Source organism: Sander vitreus, chromosome 2 (genome assembly GCF_031162955.1).
Source record: "Sander vitreus isolate 19-12246 chromosome 2, sanVit1, whole genome shotgun sequence".
NCBI lineage: Eukaryota > Metazoa > Chordata > Actinopteri > Perciformes > Percidae > Sander > Sander vitreus.
In genome coordinates, this window is record NC_135856.1 from 13,592,800 (window position 1) to 13,606,903 (window position 14,104).

Sequence of the window (14,104 nt, forward strand, 5' to 3'; positions counted from 1 at the left end):
TGGTGACGGCTGGGAATCTCGAGTCCAGTATACTGAGAAGACGTCGAAACCCAGTATTATTAACGACTGACAATGGCTGGTCGTCAAGTGCAATCATGCATTGGGCAAGAGCCTAGTTATTGTTTTACAGCCAAAAATCTCCAAAGGGCTGGCATTGCTCCTCTTCCGTCGCCTATACCTGCTTGACGGAGAAGTTATTGTCACATTGTTATGAGGTGTATCGGGCGTGATAGTATCGGAGTAATTTTATGACAAGTACGAGGACATGCGCACGGCATCGGACCGATACCGGCATCGGTATCGGTGCATCCCTACAAAATGCTATGCACTGCAATTCAAATGTAAGTGGTGCGGTCACTTTGGACAGAAATGTGACACAGTAAGCAGAGAATGTTTATTCTGTACCTGGGATTGGCCGAGTCTGGAGACTTGTTCAGCAGGCATCACTGTGAACAATTGTGCAAAGGAAGAAGGAAAGGTTAACATGTGCCGATAACAGTTAACAGTGTGTAGCAGATTAATTCTGCAGGTTTTTGGTTTATCTGGTTAGCATAAACTGAATGTTGATATTATAGAATAATCTGTATATAATTCCCCAGTGAGGGTAAAAGGACTCAACTGTGTCTTTAAATCCCTTTCAATAAACCTCTGACAGTGACGGGACAATATGAAAATTAATGCCAACCTTACGCCAAACTACTCCACTGTCACAGACTAATTTCCAATATCGGAATGAAATTATGAGTCTTGGTGCACTCCCGTCATCTCAATTGTTCGGTGTAAGGTGGTCATAAAACTCAGTTCGAGTCAGTCTACTTCCCGTCTTGACGTTCCGACAAAATCAAACATGTTTGATATTATCACATCCATTTCTTCAAATATTATTAGTAGTAAGTTTTAAGTCTTGGTAGTGAAGTTAAATCATGTGAACATTGTCAACAACCAATGGGTGACGCTCCTTCCAGCAACAAACAGGAAGCAGCAACCGGCTAGAGTCAGTGTTGTTTATGATTGCTATGGCGGCACGCTAAGCTAAACGCTAAACAGGGAAAGTTGCAGATTTACAACCCTTCTGAAGCGTGTCATCCAACGGGAGTTTTACCGGCGGATAAACGCGGCCCTTTGGGTACTGGCGCCATTCATCTGCATGTACTGCATAACAGAAAATAGGCAAACTTTCCCTTATGTTACAAGCTAACGCTAGCGGTAGCTAGCTTGGTTACATTTTTCAAAATGAATCTAGTTGTAGTCTTGCAATTTGTGACCCTGCAAGATCCCCAGTCTTATGTAATGTCTTACATAATATGACAAACGTTAGATGTGAGATGGTTGTCTTTAGATGTGAGATGGTGTCAGACTTTAGTCTTTTGAAAGTCTGTTCATAGTCTTCTAGTGTATGGTAGGTACAAGCAGATCAGCTGGAGCATTAAGACTTTGTTCTCTCTGTGATAAGCAAAGGCAACTGGACTTGCTAGAAATTCTTGAAGAAAAAGGCAAAACGCCTGCAGGAATTTCTAGCAAGTCCTGTTGCCTTTGCTTATCACAGACAACAACCATGACCTGAACGACTGCGAACCTTCACAGAAAAGCCAAACAAATATTAATAATCGATCACAATTCATTTATGATACTTTGTTTATTGTGACACTGTGTAATCTGCCAGTGTGCTGATGATTAGTGTGATCCACTGCACTGAGATGCTGGCTTTATTGTCAAACAGAGGTATTCATTTGTCAAGTGCATTATCTAAATTGTTTTGGATAAATCTAAATATAGATCTATGTTAGGCCATGAATGTCTTGTGCAGCTGTTCTATGCAAGAAAAATAATGGATCGGGACCTGTGTTGCCAGTTTTACAATAGACTTGGAATCAGGGGGAGATATACTGAACAAAAAGAAAAATGAAACTATGTTGCAACTTCACACCCAAATTGCACTGAGTCTACAAACTATAGGTGGGAAGAGGCACCCTTCATCTTTGTGGAGTGCAAACTGATTGAATCTATCGGTATAGTGCAAAAAATATGCAGTTGTTGGTTATAAATTATGCTGGTTGCTGCCACCCAACCACCTGCCCCTTGAGGCAGACCAATAAGAAAAAAAAAAAATAAATGGTGAAATTTTTTTTGACATTGACATTTGAAACAAGTGGGTCAACAAAAAAATCAGTTTGTTCTATAAATTATCTAATTATTGGAACCCTGATCTTATTCTGAACGGAATACAATTAAATTTCAAAAAACACTATTTGCAAAGTCACGTAGAGTATTACAGTAGCACAATATTGATTAAATGTTATACTGATATAAATACAGTACACACCAAGAAGGTCCCGCGTCCCTTTGGGTGTCTGACAGTTTGCCAAGCTCTTCTCCTTCCTGTTGGCAACATAGCAGTCAGTTAAGCATAATGTGCTTTTCACAGAAAGAAACTGAAATTCAATACAGGTTGTTTTTTTACTATACAACTGCTAATATATTAAAACAATTGCTCTGAGCAATATTTAACACTATGTAGTATTTCTTTAAAAATGCTAACTTTATACTATGCAGTTATGATTCACACACTGAAAATGTATAATTGCCTAAAGTTAATACTGGATATAGAAGAACCAGGTTTTTGATTCAACAGTGCAAAGTTGCCTAGCTGCATAATGTTTGTCCACATGTGTATGTTCACCTGTCAGGCATGAAACACTGTTTTACAGCTGGTTGAGGAGCCTGTTGTCGGTGTTCCACCGGGGTGATAGAGCTTAACCTTTGGTCCAACTTTCTGATGTTTGGGGAGAACAACAGCAAAAACTTTGAATTATTAGTTTTGTAATTGACTTAAAATGATTCACAGACTGAAGAGACTGAAGGATAACTATATTGTATTCTTTGAAGAGTGACAGAATGCCAATTACTGAAAGCAAACAATGCTTGGGTTTCCACAAACTGATACATTAAACCTGACATGTATGTTAAACAGTTGAATAATAAGGCTGCTGCATGGTGGCTGGGCTATTATTTCTGTTGACAATTAGCCTATCCTGGGACAAGGACTGCAAATTAGCCTACGGCCAGAAGTCCCATATACATTGCATCGGTTGCACTTTAGATGTAACAATATATGTATTGTCCCTGACAAATAAACTGATAAAATAATTTTTTTTATAAAAACCTTTATTGTTTACCTGTAGTCTCCTGAGGCACTGAAGCCTCTGTAGCCGCCGCGGGACCAAGAACGGTTTGCTGACCAGTTAGAGGCACTACGAGCTGAGGGTTGGCGGAGAGAGGACCTTGGCCTCACTATATTTATAGAAAGGGTTATAATAGATCATGGTTAGGGTGAAAAAAGAAGGTGATCATGAATGATGAGGTATTACCCAGAAGTATTTTGCAAGTTAATGTCCACACCTCTCATCACTTTTCTTCATAATCAAAAAAAAAACAAAAAAAAAACACCTTTGCAGAGACAGAGCCCTGATGTAAGAAACAAGTGTCTCCTACCATTGAGCATGTATGGGTTGGAAGGTTTGAATCTCATTTTGCAGTTCACAAATTGGGAGCGGCCAGATTTTTTGGAGCTCTTCTGCTTGGCCACCAGCTCAGCGATGTGGGCTGTCTCTCGGCACACTGCAGCGAAGCATTTCATCTACAGAGCATATTTATTTTATTGTTATAAATTCATAAAGTGCTATGTAGAAGTTGGCACAATGCATTGAATTTAGCCAATTTTGATCAACTACAAACAAGTTTCTTAGTTCTGTGCTGATGCTAGCTGGCCTAGGGCAGTATAGGGATGCAAATTAACAACCAAGTGCTAATGGTCTTAAACCTAGGAATATTCAAAAACAGCCCTTACTTCACCCATGCGGTGCTCTAAGCGGACCACGGAGGGGATGCTCCTGAGGTAGTCCTCCAATTGTGAGTAACCCAGCTTCCTCAGCGGGATGCTCTCTCCGCACAGTGACCGGTACTCTGACTGGAGGGTGCTAATAGACACGCCAGCCTTGCTGGACTGGAGTACAGACCGCAACATTTTTTTGATGGACTCGCTGTCCGACATCCTGGTAAATTCACATAGAAAAAGAAACACATAGATGAAGATCAATGCGATTAGAAATGCCAAGTAACGTTACCAGTACCAGTTTAAAAAAATGTAACACTGGAATTTTGGGGGCTAGACTTAGGATTTTGGGCTCCACCTGCTGGATTTCAATTCAACACTGCTTGGTGGATTTAGCTAATGTTGATATATAACGTACAAACATACATGTTCACTGGAACGTTCTTGTTTAAGGTTACTTTATTTGCGAAAGCAAACATGTAACGTTAGCTAAGACAATGTGTGTAACGTTATCTTAAAATAGAGTTCGTCTTCCAAGTTAGCAGAACAAACTGCAGCGGAGCAAACTAGCTAGCGTAAGGCCAGTGCCCGCCACACGCAACAAACAGTTTTGGTGTCTCAAACTAGATTTCAGATTCTCAAGCAACAAAAATCATGGCAGTAACGTTAGCTAACTAATAACACGACTGTAACACCACATGGCAAAGTTTTGCCCGCCTATTTGCTAGGTAATGTTATAAAGTTGGCCTTATTGCTGCAAATTGTGAAACGTTGGAGGTCCATTATCACACTCAAATCTCCACGGAGACAACGGGTCTGATTCGACAAGGCATGTCTGCCGCTAGCTAAATTAGCTAGCTGCTGGGTGGCCGAGTGATGGACAATGCGGGCGCTAGCTAACTGCTATCTGTTCGTTTGCAGCTAACGTTTGTAAAGTAAAGTTTGTTATTTCGGTCCACAATTGACCTTTTACAAACCAGCCCAAAAAATATGTAATGGGCAATTACGTTAGCTCAAGTTTAATGACAGACAAAGATGTTTCCATTTTTACTTTACCTGTAAATTTAACTAGCCAAACTACCCTGGTATCTTCAGTGTCGGCGCTTTCAAAAGCACATGTACGTCAACGTTTACGCCCACAAGTTCAAAAGGTCACTGCCGGTTATTTCGTCATTTTAGTCTGAATTTAGACTAGGGGTACAATGTTGAACATATAGCTAGATCACATTTATCTAATGGGAATTTAACTAGCTCAATGCATAACTTTTAAGGTGATCAACAACTAAATCTTGCAGAAAACGGTCATTGGATAATTATTTTTAACTAATGCTGCTTTTAGTGCTGTCGGAAATCTTACTCAAAGATAAGCGGACCATTTAGCTAAAATATTCAAAACATTAATTCAAGTCACATTATTTTTTAGTCAATCACACCAATGCAGTTTTTACAGTTTAGTTTTTTTATTTAGAACAGATTTGTTTGTGCAACAACAACATATTTACAATTTCCAAATACAGAGTAGAAGCTTACACAAGCTTGTTTCAGGCCTAAGTATGCAGAGTTCTACAAATTGCATGACCACCATGAAGTGCCACCACAATGATTATTGAGAGTATACAGCATGGATACAGCAGCTATGTATAAACATTTTTAGCTAGTTACATTTTACAACACAGCATAGAATGACAAGCAGAATGGCTGTATAGCTCACTTGATTTTAATTTAAAAAACGTTGTTAGATGGAAAAATGGCCAGCTGTAGTACATCACATCCAGTTTTTTGAAAATATACTTCATTGGTTCTAGTGACTAAAGGTCAAGGTCTAGACTTTAGTGAATAAAATTGTACATATTCCAGAGAACAACACACTTATTAAACCCCTTAAACTCAACCTATACAATCGTTTTGTGGTACATGATCTCACAGTTACTTTAAGTCAAATTCAACATGAGAACATTTCTAAGGATGAAATGAAATTTCTACTGAGCTGATGGTGACCTAATTATTGGCGAACATTAACTAGAATATATCTTTTCAGTCAGATGTTGGTGCTCAACATTTTGAAATTACATTGAAAACACCACAGTACTCCTTCTACCACATGGGGATCCACCACCAAATGATAGAATTTTGAATTCTAACATATATTGTTTTTAACATGATCACAATCAATGGAAATGTTTCACTAACAGTCTTCTGCTGGTGTGACTATGATCTCTGGTAGTGACTGTGACTCTGCTTGACGACTCTGTGTTTGAGAAGCCATGAAGCAAGCTTGCACAAGTGTGTGTGACTGGGGAGATGATGGTGTATGTAATGATGAAGATGAGGAGAGGTGGTGCTTTCTGAGCAGGATCAGATGAGGGTTCCTCAGTAAGGTATAAAACAACATCCAATGCCTCCTGGCCCGGTTGTTCACAGGGGATTCTGGAATAAAATGCAATAAAGTGCATTTTGAGAGCTAATTTAAAAGAACTTGGTGCATCTTAAAGTACAGGTGGAAGCAGTAGTTATTTAGTACACACACACACACACACACACAGACTACTGACCAGATGACACATTTCTGAATGTGGAGTATGCAGATGCAGTGTGGTTCGCCAGCGTGTTGGAGACCAGCAGCTGGCAGAAACACACCATGACTGGATTGTTATGATAGTGGTCAGCAAAGATCATCCCAATCCAAGTGCTGTAGCCTGGAACATGCAAGAAATAATATTAGAGCTAAACACCATATATGAGAAATAGCACTGAATTAACAGTATTTCAACAATATGTGTTTGAGGAGTATGCACTGCACGACTGAGGAAAAAATCCCCCTGAGGCTTTGTGAAATGCTGGAAGAAAGATCCTGGAAGAAAATAATCTTCAAAGATGAATGGAAATCTATAATATAACCCTGATGAACTACACCAGCATCAAATAATAATAATGATGATAATGATTGTATATGTATGATGAGTATATTGTATGATGAGTCTCTTATCTACTATCACTGTATATAAAAAAGAAATAGAGGTTTGGCCGTGATATTTTATGGTGATAAATATGGAGATTTAACTTCTTAAACCCTTAAACCAATATTTCATCTTTGTTTACACACATTTTGGTTGAACATTAAGCTTACCGGCATCCATGGTTTCATATCCTCTCTGCATAATGGTCCGGTCTAAGCGGGACACCAGCCACGTTCCCACTACAATGCTGCACAGCAACCTCACTATGCAGTTGCTGATCCCCATCACCACGTTGTAGAAAAAGAAGAAGTAGTTGAAGCAGTGGAACCCCTTCCTGAAGAGGGGGAAGAGAAAGTTTGATTTCAAGCTACAGATTTACTTACCTGCTATATTCTGTTCCATTAACATTTGACATAAGGGATTTTCCACACTGTACAACACCATCACATACTCTGTCTGCATGTTTCAACAAGTCATTGAAGCTACTTTACACTACTGAGTAAGTAAAAAAGTGCACGTTTCATGGCTTAACTATCACTCACTATCAGTATGGCCTCAACACCAGTCTACAGTTAGTAATTTATTACTATTATGGCCTTAATGACCAGCACTTCCCCTTTCAACAATCAATGTTTTCTGGCAGATAAAGAACCTGGGTTTGATAGTCTTATGGTCCACGCTTACATAATACCTATATTAAAAAGTACCCACCTGTTATTAAGGGCCAAAGGTTTGTGTTTATCAGTGGGAGACATTTTGTCCTGAAGGAAGAAGATCTGAACCAGAACTATCTGGAGAATCACCAGGCCGATGACAAGACTGATGGTCAGACTGAGAGAAACAGGAGAATATATCAACCAATCTATCAATCAAACCATCCATTTATATACCGTCATATATCCACAACCACAGGGAAAGCAGACTTACAGTATAACCCCCAGGTTGGTGAGCATGATCAATGCTTTTCCATGCTGTATAGGAAGAACCAGCATATAGACCAACAGCAGAGCAAATAGGAAGTATATAAAATGGACAATCAGGTAGCCTAAATAGAAAATACAGAAGAGACATCCAATTATTTCATGTAATCTCTTTTTATGTTGCTTATCTTCACGTTTTACTCATGTAGTGGAACTGTGCTGTTGCTATTGTCTGCTGCGTTTTTATCATGTTTCTATTTCATTCTCAAAACTATTCTTTTCTGTGTGATAGGACAATAACAGATATGCAGATATATTCATGCTCCTAAAAAGATTTCAACATGACCACTATCAACAAATGTAATGGCAGCGAGACAAATGTTGGGTTCAGTCCCATAACATAGGATGTGTCGATGTACATCTGCTAAGCTGCTGTTTTAGTTTTTTCAAAGCATGCATTACATGTCAGTTCTTCATGTACATCAGGAGATGAAAGTCTTACCCCACAATGTAAACGCTATTTGCCAACCAGAGTATCTTGCAATGCAAGCCTGTGGAAATTGAAAGAGAAAACTTGTTTAAAATGCATAAAACAAGAGGCCAAATAAAATGAGATGCAAACTTTAACACATGCAAATAACCCACATGCCCGGCTGCATATTTGAAACACTCAAATGCATGCTCACACATTGAAATATTTCAGAAACTTGCAAATGTGTGTGTTCAGTAGAACCTGCTTGTGGGGTGCAGTGGCCATATGGTTTATAATATGAGGACCACATTTTTCAAATATATGTAGATCATACACTGTGACACAAACATCATGACCTGGAAACAGTTACACTGCGGCCAATGTCACAATGCTGGTTTTAAGTTTAGTGCCTGATCTGAATCTGATTTGCATTCTTGATTTGCATCTGCCTTATGTATATATGTGTGTGTGTGTGTGTGTGTGTGTGTGTGTGTGTGTGTTTGTGTGTGTGTGTGTGTGTGTGTTACTTACTACGCTGACAGCAGATCTAGGGTTGTGAAACTTTTCAGGAAGAAACCCCTTCTGCCCTTTCCACAGCCTCTTCATGTGTTTTCTATGGCGACAGTACACCACTCATCTATGTTTTTGTTGTTGTTGTAATACCTGCTTAGGAAATCTCATCTAACTTCCCATAAACTAAATCAGTTTATATACTTCTTTTGGGACATTTATCATATAGTACAATTTCAATACATTTAATTTATTTCAGATATTTTAAAGCACCCATATTATGCTCATTTTCAGGTTCATAATTGTATTCTAAAGTTGTACCAGAATAGGTTTACATGGTTTAATTTTCAAAAAACACCATATTTTTGTTACTGCACCGCTCTCTCTCACTGCTACAGATCCTCTTTTCAGCTGGTCTCTGTTTTAGCTACAGAGTGAGACCTCTTTTCTTCTTCTGTACTATCTTTGATTGCACTCGCACATGCGCAGTAGCTCAGATGTAGATCATGTCAGCTAGATACCATACCATAGACGGTAAAAAAAAGGCTGTTTTTACAACTTCGGTCAGTTACAAGGCAGGATTAGCTGGGAGACTTCTAAATGAGGGCACACATGTAAGTAGTTCTTTTGTAGATTATGGTGAACTTGTGTGTGTTGTAGCAGTGCTTTGCTATTGAGAACGAGGTAGCATGCTAGCGTTAGCATTACGAGCTAATGGTTGAGGTTAGCCAGCTCGTTTAGGCTTGTGACGTCACAGCTCACCTGGAGACTGAAGGCAGGACACATTCAGAAACCGCATCTCACTCAAAACAGCATGGATGGATTTTTTTTAAACTTTGTATGTGTGTGGAAGCACCAGAGACACAAAAGAACACCCCAAGTCCCAGAAAAAGTTTTTTTTTCATAATATGGGCACTTTAAGGACCTTACCTGTAACATGCCAAGACATGGAAGCAATAGGCTACAGAGTTGAGAGTAGAAAAGATGATGGTAGCTAGCCAAGACTCTGGAATAAAAGAAATAACGACAACTTTACTTAGTTTGATTTATGAGGTCTCAGTGTATCAGGGTAGAGTTGATTTTTGGCTTTTTCTTATTAAAAATGTTTAGAATTATGGAAATAGGGCAAAGTTAGTGTAAATGTTCTCAAAACATGTCTCATGTCCACTATAGACATGAATGGAGCATTAAGCATACAGACTATTAGGGGGGAGCAGACCAACTCACTCCTAGCCACGTCGATGAATTCTTCCAGCTGTGGTATCATGACTCCGAGAGCTTCAGTCTGGTTACAAGACATAACCAGCTGTTTTAGTGTATTCTTCCACCTGTCTATTTGGTCAAAAGCCACATTACTGAGACTGTAGTCTACCAGGGTCACCTAGAGAAATGACAATAAAGCAAATTAATAGCAGATCCACATATAAGTTGTTCGTGTAACACTTTTCCAAAACAAAGTGTATGGATGAGACATTTGGTTTACATAACTTAACATAAGAGAAGCCTTGCTGTACCGTATACAGGCCTATAAGGGATATAATGACAGTGCCGATGATTCTGTTGGGAAACTTGAAGTAAGGGTCCCACTCATACACTCTGCTCTGGAACCAGCTGAGGGTCTTACTGCACAAGAGAAAGGAGTGTCAAATCAACTTTCTATATATATATGTATGTGTGTCTATAAATGAGAAGCTGACTCCCAAATCTTGGGTGTTAGTGTCTACCAGGAGCACCTGAAAACACCAGACTGGATTTGAAGTCATTGAACTGCATGACCACGCAACAATAACGTCACTTTGAAAATAAATAGATTTGATTTGATTTGACACACAAGGGTTTAATAGTGTAAACAGATAATAGTTCCTTCAACTACTCTGAATCAGAAAATCTCAATGTTCAACTCTCCATGTTGAGTTTAAAATTTTACTGAAATAAATGATATGTCATCAGTGGGTGAAATGTAGAAAAAAAAAGAAAAAGTAATTTTTCTCAATTTTTGGTAAACTGGTTAAAAAATGCAGAAATAGTGGATCCCTTTACAAGAAAAATAACTCAAAATACCCAGTTGTACGAGGGGCACTTGAAAGCAGCATTGGTGAACATGTGCATGAGTGTGTATTCTACCTGTGTGCAGGTGTTTTCCTCAGCAGTCTCTTAACATGCTGTATCTGGTGTTGCTCAATCAGCTCTTCAGGGTCCTGGCAGCAAATGTAGCATGTTAACAGTCATACAGAGTTTATTATTCAGAGAATTCAGTTATATAATTCAGTTATATATAATACAATGTTTCGTATAAATGTCTTAATAAATGTGACATAAAATCTTAAATAGTCTGTAGATTATTGGGTTTTTATCCATAGGGAAAAAACACGGCAAGAGTATTTTCAATGATTTCATACATTAGGCATACTGACCTCCTGTTCCACTTGCAGATGTATTTGAACAGCTTTAATCAGCATGTAAAGAAATCGTCCCAAAAGGAAGATGAGAGAGAGGATGCAGGGCCACTGGACAATCCACCTCTGGTATTTACCTAGAATCTTTAAAACCACACGCACAAAGTCAGTCATTAATTATTTTTTTTCATGATGTTTCAACTAAATACCAACAGGCTAACGCTTCATAACTGAATGTTTTGTAGCGCCTCATTTATTTAGGTGTAGGAAGAGGCTGGCTCCTTGGTAGAAGCAACAGGCACGTTACATTTACACTAGCTTACACTACTCACCTACCTTACCACTGGGACAGGTGAATGAATCCCAGACTGTAACGATGATCCTAAAAAAAAAGCATTGAGACATGATGTATTTTCAAAGACTATTAAAATGTGATCATCCGCATATCAACCCATGCATCTATTCATCTAGCCAAACTTCTTTTATATGTTTTGTAAGTCTTTTTTACTTTTTTTTATTAATGTAAATTCTGCTTCTATTCAGTTTTTAACTGTGAGCGTGAATGCTAATACACTCAAACTCAAGTAAGCATCATATACATTTTTTTAATTATTTTTTTACAATGTTGAGTAAAAGACACACACTAGTGAAATAAACCCTTTGCTGTACTAATTCACATTTTGAGACAAACATTTACCAGGCCAAAGAGTAGAATATTCCCAGAACTGCCCCAGCCGCTCTGAAAGGTGTTGACAGACAGGCAAAGAAAGGGAAATAGACCAGGCCCACCTCTAAAGCTCCAACCAGATACACTATAGCTGAGGAGAATAATCAGGAAAACATCACATCCGTCAAAGTGTTTATTTCTTGTATCTGCAAGGTACACAGGTTCAAATACAGAGCCTGAATAACAATGGCAAACAGTGGAAGGTACCTCGGGCCCAGGCCGGGACAGAGAAGGGGATGTAACGTTCAGAAAAGAGCAGAAGGACGCTGGAGGACACAGCACCAAACGCAAACCCATAGGACCAACGATTACTGAGGCTGCCTATAGTATCCAAAGGCCTGGGACACAGTAATATCATTAAGACAAAGAAAGCCACATTGCTGAAATATATCAGGCTGATATATATCAAAACAGTATGGATAGATGTTACATGATTCAGTTGCCTAACAACTTCACTGAATTTTAAAGCTTTAGTGCGTAACTTTTTTTATAATAATCAACATCTGTTACATTCAAGCCATTGCCAAATGAGTTGATACAAAGCTAATTAATAGGCTACTATCGGCTCCACAAAACTCTCTCTGTATTTCTCAGCATGGCTATGTTTAGAAATTGGTGTCGTCCGGCGCAGAAACTCGAGTAAAGATAATACAAAAAAAAAGAGTTCATCTTTTTTTTTATCCTCTGTGTCCTCCTTGGCTACAGAGCAACTGTGTGGAGGAAGGAGGGGGGAAGCGCGATCACGGAAGGCTTGTATCATGTGGATGCACAGAATTGTTGTCATCACTCAGAATTCCTCATGGGGGAGACAGAAACTACGCACTATAGCTAACTAACTAAATACTTTGTGATATTGAAAAAAAATATCGTTGCTCTTTTTCTTTTGAGATTCCTAGTTGCTGCTTACACCACAATGGCAAAACGTCCCCGCAGGAAGGGCAATCTGTGATCTATGGCCAGTTTCTGGGCTCTCTTCTGGAGGAATGAGAGCACCCCTACAATCACAACCTGAAAGACAAGAAATCAATACATAACATATCAACAAAACTCACTGAATTGAGAGGCTATCTTGTAAAAACCAAGGTATCACACTTTGTGCATCACCAGCCTTGCAAGTGTCCTATCAAAGTAGTTTTGATCAAACTGCTGCAACTACCTGCTTATCTGTTTGTTTTTTATTTTTATTTAATAAGGGACAATGCACGTTAATTAACATTCTCAAGTCCAACATGTAAATGTGCCAGATATGACCATACGGGCTAATTTTCATCTGCAGTCCCTGGCAGGTTGATGACATACATTACATAAGCACTTCATTGTAGATGTAGTAGTACAGGTATGTGTTGTGTTGCAGTTCTTGGTTGTATTGTGTTTTTTTTAGTTTGTCGGTATTCCAAGACACCCTCTATCATTTTATTTATCAATTTCCCACAGTTGTAAATATAAGATGCATATGGCATTACCATGTACAAAACAATTCCTTTTCCTTGCTGTCCTGTGGAAATCATGTATCTCCAAACATTGTGATCTTTAATGTTTCAGGAAGACTAAGGGATTAAGTGTTTCTGGTTGAGAATATTTTCCTTCCTCTTAAACTAAAACATGGTTTAGAGATACATGGGTTTTACAGAACAGGAACCAATAAAAATTAATTGTATTGTATTTGTAGAAATTTATGGAACGCCGTTTAGTATTTCAACTTGTTCATTCTCCAGCCAAATATTCATATCCCCGGTAAAATAGATGGACAACTTACTGCTGGTATGAGTGAGAAGTGCAGGAAGAGCTCCATAGAGATTCCATTTTGACAGTCCTTAACCTTGGAGACCCTGGAGAAACAGGACATAAATATAATCTAACTGATCTGAACTATAGGGCCACAGAGCAAACTGATCAAACAGGGTTAAAAATCATGAATAGGCTATACTTAATGCATCAATAAGCTCAGGTTCAAGTTTACTTTTGTCCTAATTCCAAACAGCTAACATCAGGTGTAGTCCTAAACTCTTCGTAACATTACAATGACGAATAACAGTTGCTAGTTACACAATAAAGAGCAGGATCGTAATGCTAGTAGCAGTGAGCAGAGTATTTGCAGTCAGTACTTACTCATGTTCCACTCGGTTTCTTATCATCATTGATAAGTCAGTTCACTGAAGTCTAAAACGCTTTGTTCCTGCGCAAAAGATGAGGGAAGTGACTGGATATACACCACTTCTCCGTTTCCTGGTTTCAAACATGTGACTCACACACTTGACCTTTGACCTCAGGATTCAACACTTTATGTCTC

At 38.8% G+C, this 14,104-nt stretch overlaps 2 protein-coding genes across 2 annotated transcripts in view; both read right to left on the minus strand.

Moving 5' to 3' along the window:
* The window catches only part of tdrd7a (tudor domain containing 7 a), a 29,200-nt gene extending 25,149 nt beyond the window's left edge, over positions 1–4,051 (minus strand). Inside the window, exons 1-6 of the mRNA XM_078268706.1 lie at positions 3,848–4,051; positions 3,493–3,637; positions 3,177–3,291; positions 2,681–2,773; positions 2,324–2,379; positions 406–446 (exon numbers count right to left, since the gene is read on the minus strand). Coding sequence (XP_078124832.1) covers positions 406–446; positions 2,324–2,379; positions 2,681–2,773; positions 3,177–3,291; positions 3,493–3,637; positions 3,848–4,051 — 654 coding nt within the window. The remainder of the gene's footprint in view (positions 1–405; positions 447–2,323; positions 2,380–2,680; positions 2,774–3,176; positions 3,292–3,492; positions 3,638–3,847) is intronic.
* A 1,234-nt stretch (positions 4,052–5,285) lies between these two features.
* stra6l (STRA6-like) lies at positions 5,286–14,021 on the minus strand. Its single transcript, XM_078279113.1, has 18 exons — positions 13,924–14,021; positions 13,571–13,643; positions 12,722–12,822; positions 12,022–12,152; positions 11,785–11,905; positions 11,424–11,469; positions 11,106–11,231; positions 10,816–10,889; positions 10,206–10,314; positions 9,919–10,072; positions 9,622–9,697; positions 8,713–8,794; positions 8,212–8,260; positions 7,717–7,834; positions 7,501–7,620; positions 6,960–7,123; positions 6,385–6,528; positions 5,286–6,259 (listed from the first exon to the last, which is right to left on the minus strand). The coding sequence occupies exons 1-18, from the start codon at positions 13,950–13,952 to the stop codon at positions 6,018–6,020; spliced, it is 1,959 nt and encodes a 652-aa protein (XP_078135239.1). The 5' UTR covers positions 13,953–14,021; the 3' UTR covers positions 5,286–6,017.
* Positions 14,022–14,104: the final 83 nt, after the last annotated feature.